At 36.3% G+C, this 16,712-nt stretch overlaps 1 protein-coding gene across 1 annotated transcript in view; it reads right to left on the bottom strand.

The window, feature by feature from the left end:
• The window catches only part of GLRA2 (glycine receptor alpha 2), a 296,188-nt gene that overhangs the window by 210,930 nt on the left and 68,546 nt on the right, over positions 1–16,712 (bottom strand). Inside the window, exon 4 of the mRNA XM_072617038.1 lies at positions 1,937–2,004. Within this exon, the coding sequence (XP_072473139.1) occupies positions 1,937–2,004 (68 nt within the window). The remainder of the gene's footprint in view (positions 1–1,936; positions 2,005–16,712) is intronic.

The following is a 16,712-nucleotide window of genomic DNA, read 5'->3' as shown; positions in this document are numbered from 1 at the left end:
TTAAGTACTCACTATGTGCCAGGCACTGTGCTAATCAGAGGGGGTGTGTTGTGGGGATGATGGGGTGGGACAAAGCAAAAGCTTTCTGAAGGAGTTTATGTTCTATTGGCAGACTCAGTATGCACATATTCAGATATAGGCAAGATACATACAAAGTAGATGCAAAATAACCTTAGTGAGGAATGCACTGAGAGACGGAAGTCTCTTGCAGAAGTTGATGCCTGAGTTAAATCTTGAAGGAAAGAAGATAGGGATTTTAAGAGGCAGAGATGAGAAGGGAGTATATACCAAATAAGGGGGTCAACACAAAAGCACAGAGATAGAAGAGGGAGTGTCATGTTTAAGAAACAGCAAGCAGGTCAATGTGGCTGTGTTACAGTTGTGTGGAAGAGAGTAATACATAAGAAACCTGAAAGGTATGATGGGACAGGTTGTGAAGAGCTTTAAATCTCTCAAAGAGGAGCTTACATTTGGTCCTAGAGGTAATAGGGAGTTTATTGTATGTGTGTGTATGTGTGTGCATGTGTGTGTGTGTGTGTGTGTGTGTGTTCATGTGTCCAAGATGACCTTGAATATCCCTGAAATCTCTAAATCTACATTCCTATGATTTCATATTTGTTTTGTTTTTGAAAAATCTTGTGCGTAATGGAAAGTTACAGTGGCCTACATCCTCACCTCTATCAGCACACCAAATCCCAATCAACATTAGCCAGAAAGGCCAATGTCAAAACAAGGAAAAATGTATTTATAACATTTTAAAACTTCAGTGTTGTCCCTTAATATGGAAACTTAAAATTTCATCTGTAGTGTTGTCATATCATCAATTAAGCATTTATTAAGAATGAACTATGTGCCAGGCCCAGTTCTAGAGACTGGTTGAAGTAACTTCCCTAAAATTTTTGTTAGTTGTTTTTTATCTTCATTTCAATTGCATCCATAACAAATACCTCTTAGTAACATCTTCTTCCAGTTGCTCATAATAGCATGCAGATGACCCTAGATCCTTGGGAAATATTACTGAAGATTACATTCAAAGTAGCCAAATGATACAGTGGATAGAGCACTGGGCCTGGAGTTGGGAAGACCTGAGTTAAAAATCTGACCTCAGACACTAGCTGTGTGATCCTGGGCAAGTTACTTAACCTCTTTACTTAACTGAAAATGGGCACAAAAACAGTACCTATCTCAGGGGTGGTGTGAGTCTCAAATGAGATATTTGTAAAGTGCTTAGCATAGTACCTGACACACAGCTGGCATTTAAAAAATGATTCAGGTATGGGTCCAACAATGAATTGTAATCTGTGGTCTGAGAACCAGCCTAGCTAAGTTCAGAGAATCTCATCATCAAAAAGGCTATCCTTTCTGACAAAATAACAAATTATTGATATATTGAAGCATGGAAATATTGGTGATAAATATTAGAGGGAATATCATTGGAGAGCAAATAAATGTGTTCACTGGAACCTTGAGATGACACACTTTGCTCTGTAATGGAATAGTAAAGTAAGTCTGCCTTTGGGAAGCTAATTAGTTAAATACCAAAGGCATCCTATATTTCTTATAGGGATTAAATTATAGTGAAGCCTGTGTGTCTTCACATCTATAAGTTCTATCACATCTATAAAAACCTTCCTATAGTTTGGGCTCCAGGTTTATTCAACTAGCTAAAATATTCATAAATGTAGTTGCTCATTGCTAGCCAATCTTTCTTAAATCTAATCAAACCGGTGTTCTCAAAAGTCCTTTAATTTATGGAGCTAGATTTTTTTTAAGCTTCAGACACAGTATTTGCTGTATAAGGATCAACAGGTCCTTTTAAGTGTTAGCTGAACAGGAGCTTGGCACTCAGTAAAATCTCTCCCAAATATGCAATAGCTCTCTTTTATCCCACAATGCACTCCTTCACAAGATGGCTTCAATGGTCAGTCCCACTCACCATTGTAGTTTCTGCTATTGAACCAAAGCTGTTGATAAATATGTTGCAGGTAACATTTACAGGAGGCCCTGCAAGTTGAACAATAAATAGAAAAAATTGACAGGTTGTGTTCATGACATACATCAAGTATTGTTTTTTTCTTGCCTGTGGTATTGTAGCACTTACCATTGTGGTCTCTGTGACTGATCCAAAACTGTTGATAAAAATATTGCAAGTAACGTTTACTGGAGGACCTGTGGAATGCAATAAGAATTTTGCAATAGACGTTGAGCCAACAGGAAAGCCCCACCAACATCTGAGCCAACTGGTGGAGAAAGGTGGATATAGCAAACAGGACAGTGAGATTTCAAGTGTAGAGGCCACCTAGAGGAGTGTTACTAAAATGTCCATCACTCCTTTAGATTATAAACTTTAATCAGTAACAATATTGCATAGAGCTATATTCTGAAAAATTCTGAACTAAAGGTGCTTTGTGTGTCATTGCTGGGAAAGTTTGGCAGAAATATGGCTACATAACTTTCTTTTTATGGATGATCATTCTCCTTGGTCATAAAGATAATTAATATTACCATCAATTTTACAAATATTAAACACCCTCAGTGCAGATACAGCTGCAACATAGCACTAAGCTGTCAACCACAAGCTCTTTTAGTGACAACTAAGAAAGCATATCTGCTTATGGATGCGACTATAAAAGAGCAAAGAAATGCTATGTGAGGCAATTTGAACTAAGTGAATTCATTCAGCATCACTAAATAAATGCCTCCATATGAATAAAAGCAAAATTTAAGGGAAAAATGGGATTAAAATAGGATTTAAGAAAACTTTAAAAGCATTTAAAACCAAAGTACATTAAGGAATGAACAAATTGGGGTAGTGTGCGTAGTACACTTGTCTTACTGAATCATGACATGAGGCACAAGGTTGGGGTGCTTTACAGTTCTTGCAAGGCTGGCCCTTGGTGAATCAGAATCTATGCCCTGCCTAGTCTTTTCTCCTTATCCCTGAATGAGCTTGGCACTAGCTCTTTCTTAGTCTTTCTTCATTCCCCCTTTTTGGTCTATAAGTGATTATCAGTTTATTTCATGGTATAGTTCTTTGCCAAGGGGAACTCTCTTTGTTGTCAATGGCTTTTGGAGAAGACTAAATCATAGCAGTAAAACACTCCTCATTTTTTTTTCATTCATTTGTTCACCCCAGCAGTAATTTCTCTCTCCTTATTCAACAAGGCACAAAACCTCATGCCATATGTGACCCAAATGTCCCTGCCCCTATAGGTCAATGGTTCTAAATGGAACAGGATTTGGTACAAAGTATCCCTAGAAAGTTAGCCAAACCAGAAGTAATACACAGTTTTTCTGAAATCTAGTGCTCCTAGTTAGGCACTCAAATTCAGAGCAGACAGCATTGGTCAAGGCAGCCGATTGGACTGACATACACCAGCAGCATAATGAGCCAGTTAGGGAGCATGCAGGGAAAGTCTTGGTAAAAGGAAAATGGTTGTCATTTTTGCTTTCTTAAAATAAGTGGCCCACCTATAATGATAAAACATATTTTGGTAGTTGAATGTTTTGGAAGTCTCAAAATACTAGAAAATCAATTCATAACCACTATTTTCTCTCTCTCTTTTTTTATTTCAAAATACATTTGAGCAATAGGAAATGTTAACCTAAGTTGATTTACTTGTTTTTTGGTCTTTCAAGATTCCACAACTCTCTTTGCTGCTCTCCTTCAAATTCAGAAGATGCCCCAACTTGATGGTTGTATACAGTTGTTCTGCTTATCTCCCTTCTTAACCATTATCAATTTAACTGTTTCACTTTCTTCAAAACTCTTAATTATAAAGCACCATAATAGGTATGTACTTTTTTCCTATATTTCTATTTCCTAACTAAATATTATTTGAGGAGGTAAGGAGAAATGTCAAGACAAGGAAAATTGGGTTGTAATTGGTTTCCCGTTCCCTCCTCCAGGCTGAATTTCTTTTTGCTGAGTGACTGAGTAAAGTAAATTTAAAAAATAGTAATAACAACAAATTCATATTATGTTATAGAGTCAAAGTGAATAAAAATAAAATATGAGTAGAAAAGGAGAAATAGTATTTTTGAAATAGCGTTTCTGACATTGTCAATCAAATTCTAACTCCTACTTATTCTATTATACAAAGTGTCCCAAAAGTCTTAGTGAAGATTTAAATTTTAATAGCTGAAAATTGAACTAGGACTTTTGGGGAAAATTGTGTAAATCAGGCAATAAGATCTTGTCTATCTTCTTGTCTTTTTTTGTATGATAAATAGAAAGATATACTTGGATTCTTTCCACTGGTTAACCAGACCACATAAGACAAATACATGGATGGTCTGATGATGGTTTGATGATATGATGATAATCATATGATGATATGGCATGATGATAAAAGTTAATGAATGTTAGAGATAAAAAAAATCCCATTTCATTGAAGGTACTTTTATCATAAAAAGATGGAAAGAGAGGTCAATCATCTGTCTCTTCAAGAATTATCCAACAAATGTTCTTGTGCTAGCCTTCCAGGTCACATGACCAACAAGATGGCAGACTAGATCTTTCCTCTGATCCCCATGACTTTTCCAACCTCTCCAAAATAGAAATTATATGGCAAAGATAAGACACCTTTAGCTGTCTCCATGATCTAGGGTTCCCAGAATTCAAAAGAAAGTTTAAAAAATCAACTAAGGTCTACAGTGAGCTCACTTAAGGTCTCTTCCTCCACCATTATGAACAGAATTGGAAACTGAAAATAAAATAAAATTTAATTTTAAAAAAGCACACTTTTCATTTTATCGTCTATAGGATGATGACACTAAGACCTCTCCATTGCCTATTACATCAAATACAAATTTCTCATACTCCCTTCCAAGATCTTCCATGATCAGGTCCCAAATCAACTATGTATCTTTAATTCCTATTATTTTCTAATATGAAATATTTGTTGTGTGATTCCTCTCACTGACTTCTCCACATGCTAAATTAATTTCATATCTTGCCTTTGTCTGCAGTCTCCCTTAGTCTTGCATGCCCTTCTTCCCTTTTCTGAACTGATCCAAATTCCAAATATCCTTCAAATTCCACCTGAGTTTTCACTTCCTTCTTACAAAATGCCCTAGACTATATTGTTTTCTACCTTTTCTGACTTTCTATCATAGTTAGTTTCATGCAAAGTAGTATATTTATTAATTCCTTCCATTTTTATTGAATTCTTATTATAAGGTAGGCAATATGCATGCGATACGAAAGAGGGTAGTCTCTGCCCACAAAGAGCTTCCAATCCATCAGGGAAGATTAACACAAAAGTAGCTACAAAACTAATATGAGGAGGATCACAGCTGGGCTGTATTTGTAGAACTGAGTGCAGTTTGCTAGCTCTGTACGGCCAATCAGTACTGCAAGGTACTCTGGGGAAATTTGTATTGCTGTGGTTCTATTTACTAAGAGTATGGTGGGAATGGAAAGGAATTTATTCATTCTAACCTAAATATAAATTGGGATTGCAATAATTGCCACCATTTGTGCCTTGCCAAATACAAATCCTGGTTTATCTCTACCATATGACCTCTGCTCACATGTCACTGAATAGTATTAAAGGAAGTCATACTACCATGCTTACTGTGCCCACTCCAATCAATGTTATGCCATCTCAACTAGGTCTATACTGAAACAAAACAACTATTTTACAATTGCCTAATTTAATCTCTGCTGTTGTTCTACATCTTTTCTATCCTTAAGTTTTTATTATCAGCCTCCATCTTCTCTTTGTAACCTGGGTCATTTTGTATCTCTTTATGTATTTAGAGGGAAAGGTGATTCTGAACCAGCAGAGAAAATGCTAGGTGTGACATGAAGTTGAGTACCTGTGTAAGGGAGAGAGTTGGTTCCAAAGCTTTAAGGAGAGAGACAAGTATGGCTACAAATACTCTTCTGGATAGATATATGAAGAGAGAAGCAGTAGACATGTAGAAGAAGCGAGCTTCTCCATACATTCTTGATTTGTAGTTTACCTCCCTAAAGACTGCTTCTTTGAATAAGACTGAGTCCTCTCTTTTGGTCTGAACTGAGATTACATCTTACTACCAGTTAATAAGCTCACTTACTCATGTACATTCTTTGGTATCTTCTAAAATAAATAAATGATATAACTTTATATATAAATTATATTATTTCTATTTGCTTAAATAAATGGATTTACTGCTTTCCCTATCTACTGGAACTTTTCCAGAAACCTTTAAACAGATTCCCAAAACTTTCACTTGACGCTACAATCCCCTCAAGCTACCATCCTATATCTCACATATTCTTTTCATATTAATTTTGTCACAACTTCAGAACCATTTTTAATCTTCATTCTCCCTCACTTTTTATATTCATTCTTTTGCCAAGTCTTGTTGAATCTATCTCCAACACTCTTACATATCTCCCTTTCTCACTACTTGTACCACTACCACTCTAGTTTAGATCCACTTCAACTCCGTCTTATATTGCAACAGCCTTCCACTTAGTCTCCTAGGCTCAAGTATCTTTTCTCTCCAATTCATGCCCCACACAATTGCCAAAGTGATTTTTATACTAGCATGTGTCTGATCATACCACTCTCCTATTCAAAAAGTCCCAATGACTTCCTCTTGTTTCTACAGTAAGGTAGAAACTCATCTATTTGATGTTTAAAATCCTTCGCAGTCTTTATATTCCACTCTACCTTTCCAGGGTCATTACATATCTTGGTGGTCAGAAGAAGTGATACAAGGACACTCTAAAGGTCTCTCTCAAGAACTTTGGATTTGATTGTGCAACATGGGAGACACTGACACAGGACTGCTCAGCATGGCATGCCCACATCAGAAAGGGTGCTGTGATCTCTGAGCAAAGCAGAATTGAAACAGTACAAAGGGAATGTAGGATGTGCAAATTTTGAGTAACCACTCCAAATGTTCATATGGACTATCTGCGGTAGAGCATTCATGGGGACCCAATTTGTGGTAGAGCATTCCGAGCTCATGTTGGTTTGATCAGCCACAGTCATACACACTGAAACTTCATTTTATCATGGTGATGTCATTTCAGGAATGAAGGACATCAACCAACCAACCAACATATTCAGAAACTTCAAGTCTCAGATTATTTGTTCTGTTTCCTTTTCCTCATGTTCATTATTACATTGCTTGTCTCTATCCCCTTGTATATGCCCAGAATATACTATCTCCTCAGGTCCATTTTTTTTCCCTCAGAATTCACAATTTCTATGAAAGCTCAGTTCAAATTCTGCCTCCTACCTAAGCATTTCCCTGGCTTTCCTGTTCATCTCTTTCAACTTCTAGTGCCTACTATACCCCTCAAACTACCTTGAATTTGCTTACTAAAAATTTTGTATTTACTTATACATATACATATTATTAACCCTCCCTCCCCATGGAAGACAGGAACTGTTTTGGTTTTGAATTTGTATCCCAGTACAATGCAATATAATTTGTTGCCTCTATTAGGCACTTAATAAATTTCAAATTGAATTGATATACTACATCTTTGGAATCCATGCTACAAGACAAACAAATGAGTAAGAATTCTTCATAATGTGAAATTCTAGGTAGTTCCCTAAATAAACTTGTGGAAAACAAACTAAATCATTCTTAAACTGATTTATACTGTAAGATAAGTACTACCAGTCTTCAAAGATGCATAATTTAATGTGTGTAGGGAAATCCCTCTAAAGACATATCTCATAATCCCTTTGTGTCTTAATAAATAGTTTAATAGATGTTTGTTCACTGATTGATCTACACAGCTACATTGGAAACTCCCTGGGGTTAAGGAACCAGTCTTTGACTTCTTCAGTAAATCCTTTTAAGACTTCTTTCATACTGGGGAAGTCTATATGTTCAACAAGTATCTGTTGAATGACTGATTAGCTTATGGCTGAGCGGTTGATTAATACCCTCTCTGTAGGGTATCAGTGACATATCATCAACCTATATCTATAGAACTCTTTATATTCCTATATGCCTATCTAAATCCATATTTATATATTCCTATAACTGTTATTTTAAAAATATTTTCTTTTTCCCAATTGCATGTAAAACACTTTTTAATATACTTTTAAAAATTTTTTAGTTCCAAATTCTCTCCTTTTCTCCTTTCTTCCCATCTCTCCTCTCTGAGATGGTAAGCAATTTGATACAGATTTACATGTGCAATCATGCAAAACACATGTCTATATTAACCATGTGGTAGAAAAAAAACAGATCAAAACTCTCCCACAAAAAATAAAGTGAAAAATATTATGTTTTGATTTGCATTTGGGCTCTATCATTTCTTTCTCTGGAAGTGGATAGCATGTTTCATCATGATCCTTTGGAACTGTTTTAGACCTTTGTACTCCTGAGAATAGATTAGTCATTCACAGTTGATCATCATACACCACTGGTGTTACTGTGTAAAATGTCCTGGTTATGCTCACTTTACTTTGCACCAGTTCATATAAGTCTTTCCAGGTTTTTCTGAAGCCATCTTGCTTGTCATTTCTCATATAGCACAATAATATTCCATTACAATCATATACCACAACTTGTTCAGCCATTCCCCAATTGATGGACAGACTGTCCAGAGTTGTTATTTCTAAAGGGTTTTAATCTTCAAATTGGAATCATTTTAATAATCTGCTATAGTTGAGTCTTACTTTTTATTGGATAGAAAAAATGAAAAGAACAACTGAGATCCCATAAAAGGAAATCATATATACACATAAGGAAATCATAAATACACATGTATTGACTGAAAGAGGTTGTGGATGAGCTCATTTGTTGAAAATAATGGTCCATTGTTGGTATCTTAAGCCACTTGTAGTTGTTAACTTGTCATAGGGTCTGAATTATATAGGAGAGTATAGTAATTAATTTCTTATATTTCTAAAGGTTATCATGAAATGTGCTTAATTTTAAAAAATAGAGAAACTTCATTTTGGTTCAGAAATCTAAGTTTGCTCAGATTAATGGAGACATGGAATTTCCATGTGATCTCTGGAGACTGTGTTTCTATATTCACAGAAAATCAGATTTATTCTATTTAGTTTATTGCTATGCTGCTAGTATCCTAAGGCATGTCACTGAGAATCTTGTGAACAAACAGTAATAGACACATATATTTTGCTACCTTTCTATATCTTTGACTCCCACTGTGTACCAGGAGAGAATTTCTCTGAAATAAGTCATTCAGAATATTAAAGGGAAAGAAAAGTAGATATAGAATACTTTTAAAATATCTTGGAAAAAAAAGGTTTTTTTGCTGAAACTTTAGTTTAAACCATAAAAAGAATTGCCACTCAAAAACATTTCCCTACATTCAGGTTGCCTGAAGTTCCACCATTAGAATCATTCCTCTTGACTAATTCATTTAAGACCCAAGCAAAGAAGGTGAAGCAACGAAGTACTCTACCAAGAAAGGGAGTGAGGTAAGGATGAAGAGGAAATGGAAAAGGTGGGTATGAAGGTTGGACTAGAACAAAAGAGAAGACAGATCATAGCTCTAGATGTTGAAGGAAACCTTAGAGTTAGTCCAGTCCAACTTCCTTTTCTAACAGATAAGGCAACTGAGATTCAGAAATGTAAATAATTTGTCCAGGGTCACACAGGTATTGAATGGATGTGCCAGAATTTGAATTCAGGTTCTTTTACTTCAGGTTCAGAGCATGACACTCTGCATTCTTACAAATGTACCATACTATCTTCCATTCTGAAAGTGGTATAGAAAAGTGCTACTAATAAACTGAAAATTTGTTCCTCACTGAAAATTTGTGTCTGACTGAAAATTTTTCCTAGGGCTGACTGTGTGATAGAATTTCAGAAATGATAATAAGCTTAATACCTTGAAGTCATTAATTACTGGACCTTCTGATAATGTATTCTCTTAAAAATTCAATACTCTGGCTATGTCCTTAAGTAATGCCACCTAACATATTGAAGCTAAAGTGATCATGAATATACCAGAAAAGGGCTAATACTTCATGTAGAGATACCTTATTATAATGAGAAGAAAGCAGGCTTCACTGAATTATAAGGAGGGTATTTCTTTCAGATTGTGACAATTTTGATGATTGAAAGAAGCAGCAACAACGAGGAAAACAGCAAAAGAAAGAAAAAGAATGACAACAAGAATGAGAACAAGAAGAATAAGATAAAGAAATAAGAATGAGAATGAGAAGGCAAAAGAAGGAAAAGAAGAAAAAACAACAAAAAAAAGAAGATGATGAACAAGGACAAAAAGGAGAAAAAGAAAAACATCAAGAGTAAGCACAAAAAAAAGGAGCAAAAAAAGGAGAAAAAGAACAAAACCACAAAGAATAAGGAGAAAAAAGGGAGAAGCATGAGGAGGAACAAAAAGAAGAAAATTCTCCTCACTAATTTTTCCAGTGAAGATGGAGAAGAGGAGGAAAGAAAATACTTGTTTTTCACTGCCACTTGTTTTCTGAGAAATGGAGAAAAAACTGAAAGTCTAATAGAAGGAGAAATGGAGAGGCTTCTGCCAATCCTAAGCCAAAGTCTCTGCATTTTCTCAAAAAGGTGTAGCATTAAATCAGCTGAACACCTTATCTGATCCTGAAGCTATAAAGACTATGGCTGCCATTGGGTAATAAAGCTAAGAACCACTGATTGACTCATCCAGCTAAAATGCTAGTGTAGTGAAGAGCCAATCCCACACCACTGTAAAAGAGCTCTGCTTACCAATGGCACCACTCATACCACAAGATTCTATGCTCACCAGTGAACTTTGTAGAAAGAGAAAGGAGTTCAATACTCAGTTTCTGAGTTACATAGGCTACATAGATTTCCTGTTATGTATGCCCTTTTATCCTGGTAAATTAGAGTGTCCACCCATTCTCACACATGAGCATGGTGGGCATTAGATAGTGTACCCCCAAATGAGTGAAATATGTAATTGTTAATTTCACTTTGCCTTCTATTGAACAAATATTTTTCATTATTTTTAGAACCCTCAGAGTAGTGAGCTGAGAGTAACAACTGCCCTCTCTCTGAAGAGTCCACAACCTTCTGTCTTCACAGGGATTGAGAGATGAGAGAAGAGACAAGCCAGCCCAGAGAGGAAGGAAACAGAGAAAGCCTAATACTTCCAAAGATATTTCAAACAAAGATATGGGATGACAACAACCCAGACAAAAGACTCACTACAGAATCTTTGAATGTTAGAGCTGAAAAGGACCTTTGAGACCCACACCTTTCATTTTGCAGATGAGGAAACAGCAAATTCTGTGAGGTGAAATGACTTGCATGAAGTCACATTACTAGACAGCAATAAAGCTAGGATTAAAATTGAGGTCTCCTGACAACTTTTCTAGAGATCTTTAAGCTTTAACATGTTACCTTTTAGAGATGAATATATTGATAAAATAGGACCCCTAAAATGCTATGTCACTGCTTTTTCATTTCTAGTACTATGATCAACAAGTATGCTATACACAAATATCTGACAAAAACGATTTTTGGTGGATTTTCATAGCACACATTCAAATTTGTAGATGAAAAAAAGTTGGGAGGGATGACTAATTATTCTGGGTGATCATCTCAAGATGACAAAAATATCTTGACAGGCTACAGCATTGGATTGAATGTGAAAAAATAAAATCCAATGGGTATAATTGCAAAAATTTTATATATAGGTAAAAGAACAACTTCACAAGTATGTGACATGGGAGATGTGGTTAGAGAGCAATTGTTCTGGGGGGAAAAGTTGTGCTCTTGGACTATATGAAGACAGATTTATCATTCAGAAATAGGGATAGTCCTACAATACTCTGTTCTTATTGAACATCATCTGGATTATTGAGTACAGTTTTGGGTGACACAGTTTAAGAAGGACATTGGTAAGCTGGATAGCATCCAGAATAGGGCAACCAGAAGGGTAAAGTCTTCGAGTTCATGTTCTATAGGGATTAGAGGAATGATATGGGCATGTGTAGGCTGGAAAAGATAATACTTGTGAGAGATATGAGAGCAGTCTTTAAGTATTTGAAGGCTGTCACATAAAAAATAGAATTATTCTGCCTGTCCCTGGGGTGGGGAGTGGAAGGGAAGAAACAGGCACAAAAGTTAAAAATTGCAAAGATGAAAATTTAGGTTGGGAATTGTGGGGAAGAACATGAAAACTGCTAATTCTGAAAAGTGGAATGGACTGTTTGGAAATTTGTTATAGTCCCCTTCCCTAGAGGTCTTTAAGCAGAAGTCAGTTGACCACTTGTCAAGTATATTATAGTGGGGCTTCCTTTTGCATTTGTATTTACTAATACTGTCTCTTTCGACTCTCAGATTCCCTGTGATGATGTCACAGGTTTGCAGGAACACAGTTTGAAATCCAAAAGAAATAACACTGGCTATTCAGCCCAATCTCTTTATGTCATAAATGAAGACAAGTAGACTCAGATGGGTTAAAAGAATTGACTAAAATTGTGCAAACATTAGAATTTTAACCTAGGTCTTCTGACTTCAAATCATAATTCTTTCAAATAAGACAAGAATTAAAGGAAAAATAATATGGAAATTACCACCCAGTGGGTTTTTTTTTGCAGAATTAGTTCAGTTAGGCCTTGCTATTCATAGCAGAATAGCAGCAGTGATAATATGCATCTGGCATCATGCAAAATTATCCCAAATATGAGCCCAGGAACTGTTCCCATGACTTCACTTTCACCCTGGTAACAGAAACTGTATTTAGTTTGCTAATAACTGTCTAAAGACAATTGTTAATCATGCACTTACATGTTATCCTCATATTATCAAAACTCTTCAATTCATTCAGTTCGGCATTAAGTAGCAGGAAAAGATATGATCAATATCAGCTGAAAAATGTCATTCAAAACCAATGCCATTGGTCATCAGTGATAAGTTTCTTCCCCCTATTTTTCACAATCCCTCTCTTTCCAATTTTTTTCCAAACCTCATCTTAAAACCCTTTGGGAACAGAGGGTAATGCAAACAACCTTTCATTCAAAGATGAAAATATGCTATTTAACTCTCCTGCAATAAATTGATAAGAATGACATTCTCATTTCGTATTTTATTCCCTGAAATTTTCTATGAAAAATACATAATTTAACACTAACATCTTAGAACTACTAGTACTTTAATGTGTGAACCTTGGCCTGGAATGAAATATTAAGTGCATGTGTTTGATGCACATAAATTAAATTTCCTTTGGAATGATATAGTCTGGACTAACACAGAAATGAACTTGCCTTAGGCTCATGCTATGAAGATATAATGCAAGATGTTCAAAGATAAAAGATCAAGAAAATGTAGAATTAAAGGCCAGAGCCTTGATACCAAAATATAAAGAAGCAATGTTCCTTACAGTAGTTTCTTGTATCTTCTTGTGCTTTGTTGCCTGTAAGGAATGAGCAGTAGGGTGATAACAGACAGAGAGGGAGAATAAAAAAGGGGAGAAGAAGGGAGGATGATTGTACTTTGCCTCGTTCATCATTACTCTTTAAGTGGAGAATTATGACACTTTCCTTAGGAGGATATAAAACAATGAGGCAATAGTGAAAAGCATTATGGGAATATTTAGATGCAGCCAATAAATTCTGTAGGTCTATAAGCACTTTTGACAGGGATTTTTAACTTGAGATCCCATATGATAGGTTTCAAGGGGTCTGTGAATGTATGTGGGGTAATAATAGCTATGTTTTTATTATCCTGTAGTTGAAATTTAGCATTTCCTTCAATTATGAATATATGCAACAATCATTACTCTGAAAAGAGGCCCTTAGTTTTCATTAAACCGCCAAAAATATTTAAACATAAAAAAATAAAGAACATCTAATTTGGATGACATATCAGAATTCGGTAGATTATGTCATGATTCCCTTTGATTATGAAGGGTGTAAAAATGATTAGTTTGGCCATATTTACACTATGCCATGCCACACCATACTATACTATACCAGACCATACTGTACCATACCATACTGTACTGCACCATACCATACCATACCATACCATATGACACACCATACCATACTGCACAATTTGGATGTCTAAAATAATGTCTAGGTGATAGCCCCAAATATTTGTGAAAGAAATGGGCATGGAGGTGATATCTTATTACAGAAGTGAAAATGAACCACTGAAAACTTTTAGCAAGACACTTCCTTTAACTAACTTATTCTTTGAACATGAAGTTTCTATCCCAATCTGCTAATTAGTGTCCCAAGTACTTTAGCATTTGACTATCTAGCTCATGTCTTCCTTTTTAGTGTACCTCATATCCAAAAGAGAGCTTTAGGGAGTCAGTTCATTTATAGTTATCAACAGGTTTGTGAACAGGTTAAACATAATCATAACTAAGGTGACAGACAGAAAGATACTTTGGAAACATTGAGAAATACCTTCAACCCTTGATCAAAATCCTCTTCTTATAATCTGGGGTTTTAAGACTGGTTATTCTAAAGTCAATCAATATTTATTAAGTACCTAATATGTTCCAGTCACTGTGTTAGGCTCTGGGGACACAAAAAAAGACCAAGAAAAAAGCTCCCTGATCTCAAGGAGCTCACAATCTAATGGGGGAAACCATATATAAATAACTATGTACAAACAAGCGTTATGTAGGAAAAGTTGGAAAGCACCCTTAAATGAGGGAAGGCACTAGCATTAAGGATGACTTAGGAAGTGTAAAGGGGGTTTTTACTTGGGATGTGAAAGAAGCCAGGAAAGTCAGGAAGCAGAGATGATAAGGGAGAATATTCTAGATATGGGGCACCGACAATGAAGATGCCTACAGTCAGAGATAAGAGTATTTTTTTCAAGGAACAACAAGAAGGCCCACATCACTTGCTTACAGTGTGTGTGTGTGTGTGTGTGTGTGTGTGTGTGTGTAGTGGCGCAAGGAGTAAGAAGAATGGAGAAGTGGAGGGGGCAGGGTATGAAGGATTTTGAATGCCAATCAAGATTTCGTATTTTATTCTGGACATGATAGGGAGTCAATGGAGTTTATAGTGTAGGAAAGATGATATGGTCAGACCTGCACTTTCATAAGATTACAGTATTATTTAAGTAGAGTATGGAATGTAATGGAGAGAGATTTGTGGCAGGTAGACCAACTAGTAGGATGCTTCAGTCTTCAAGTGCAAGGTATTTAGGGCCTATATTAGGGAGATGGTGATATCAAACGAGAGAATGGAGTATATTTCAGAGATGTTATGAAGATAAAAATCAACAATCCATGGCAACAGATTGGGCAGAGGAGTTGAGAGGGAGTGAGGAGACAAGGTTATGGGTCCAGGCCAATGGGAGAATGATAGAACCCTAAACAGTAATAGTTAGGAAGAATGTAGCATTGGGGAAAAGATAATGAATCCTATTTTGATATGTTGGGTTGAAGATGTCTGTGGGATATCCAATTTGATATATCCATTGGGCAACTGGAACAAAGCAGTTAGAGATGGATAAATAAAATTGAGAAGCATTTAGCATATAGATGCTAAAATTAAAATGCATTAAATGCAAGGGAGTTAATCAGATCACTAAATGAAATAGTATATAGAGAGAAGAGGGCCCAGGATAGAGCCCTGGAATACACCTATGGACAGCAGGAGCAGGCATAATTTGGATGAAGATCCAGCAAAGGATACTGAAAAGAAGGTATCAGGGAGAAAAATGTGGTCAACAGTGTCAAGGGCTACAGAGAAGTCAAGAAGGATAAGGAGTGAGAAAAGGCCATCAATTAAGAGAACATAACTTCAGAGAGTGCAGTTTCTATTGAATGATAGGATCAAGAGCCAGACTATAAAGAATTAGGAAGAAAGAAGAAAGTGGAGGAACCTATGTGAAAGGCCATCTCAAGGTGTTTAGCCACAAAAAGCAGGGAGATGAATAGATAACAGGAATGATATGGATCAAGTGAAGGTTGTTTTTTTGTCTTTTTTGAGAAGACTTTTGCATGTTTATAGAAAGTAGGGAGGCAGCCTGTAGACGAAGTGAAGTGAGAGAATGGGTATAGTAGAGGAGACAATCTTCTGCAATAGATAGAATGGAATGGGACCACTTTGGCAAGAAGAAGGGTTCACCTTGGGCAGGAGAAAGCCTGCTTCATTATGTGAGACAGGGGTGAAAGAGAAGATAGTGGCAAACTACATCTGGATGATGTTAGATGAGGAGGAGGAGGAGGAGGAGGAGGAGGAGGAGGAGGAAGAGGAGGAGGAAGAGGAGGAGGAAGAAGAAGAAGAAGTAGAAGGAATAGGAGGAGGAGGAGGAGAAGATGCACTTAGTGAATGACTTCAAAATATGAGGAAGAATTTGAAGGTGAGAGAGTCATGGAGGGGGAATCATGGTTAGAAAAGGGATGAAAAGGCACAGAAAATTCATTACAGTGAATGGGGTAGTGAGTTAAATGCAGCAGTGAGGGCCAAGTTGACATTGTGTAACATAAATTTGTAATAGATCCAGTCACTATAGTTTCATGATTTTCTCTGTTTTCATTTAGCATGTATAAGAACAAAGGTAGCAGGTGGTGGGAGTGATCCAAGACTGAGATTTGGCAGGGCAGGATCAACAACAAAATAAAGGGGAAAGGGATTCAAGATGATAAGTCAGTGCCAAGTTGGACTGGTTCACTAACGGGTCAATATACTAAAGGGAGGAAAGTGTAACTAGTACAGGGATAATGGCTTGGGAAAGAATTTACTGGTTAATATGCTAGAAGTCAGTCATGTGGATGAAAAACAGGGCTCATGGTTGCAAAG

Source organism: Notamacropus eugenii, chromosome 5 (genome assembly GCF_028372415.1).
Source record: "Notamacropus eugenii isolate mMacEug1 chromosome 5, mMacEug1.pri_v2, whole genome shotgun sequence".
Lineage (NCBI taxonomy): Eukaryota > Metazoa > Chordata > Mammalia > Diprotodontia > Macropodidae > Notamacropus > Notamacropus eugenii.
This window is presented reverse-complemented; position numbering and strand designations above follow the sequence as displayed.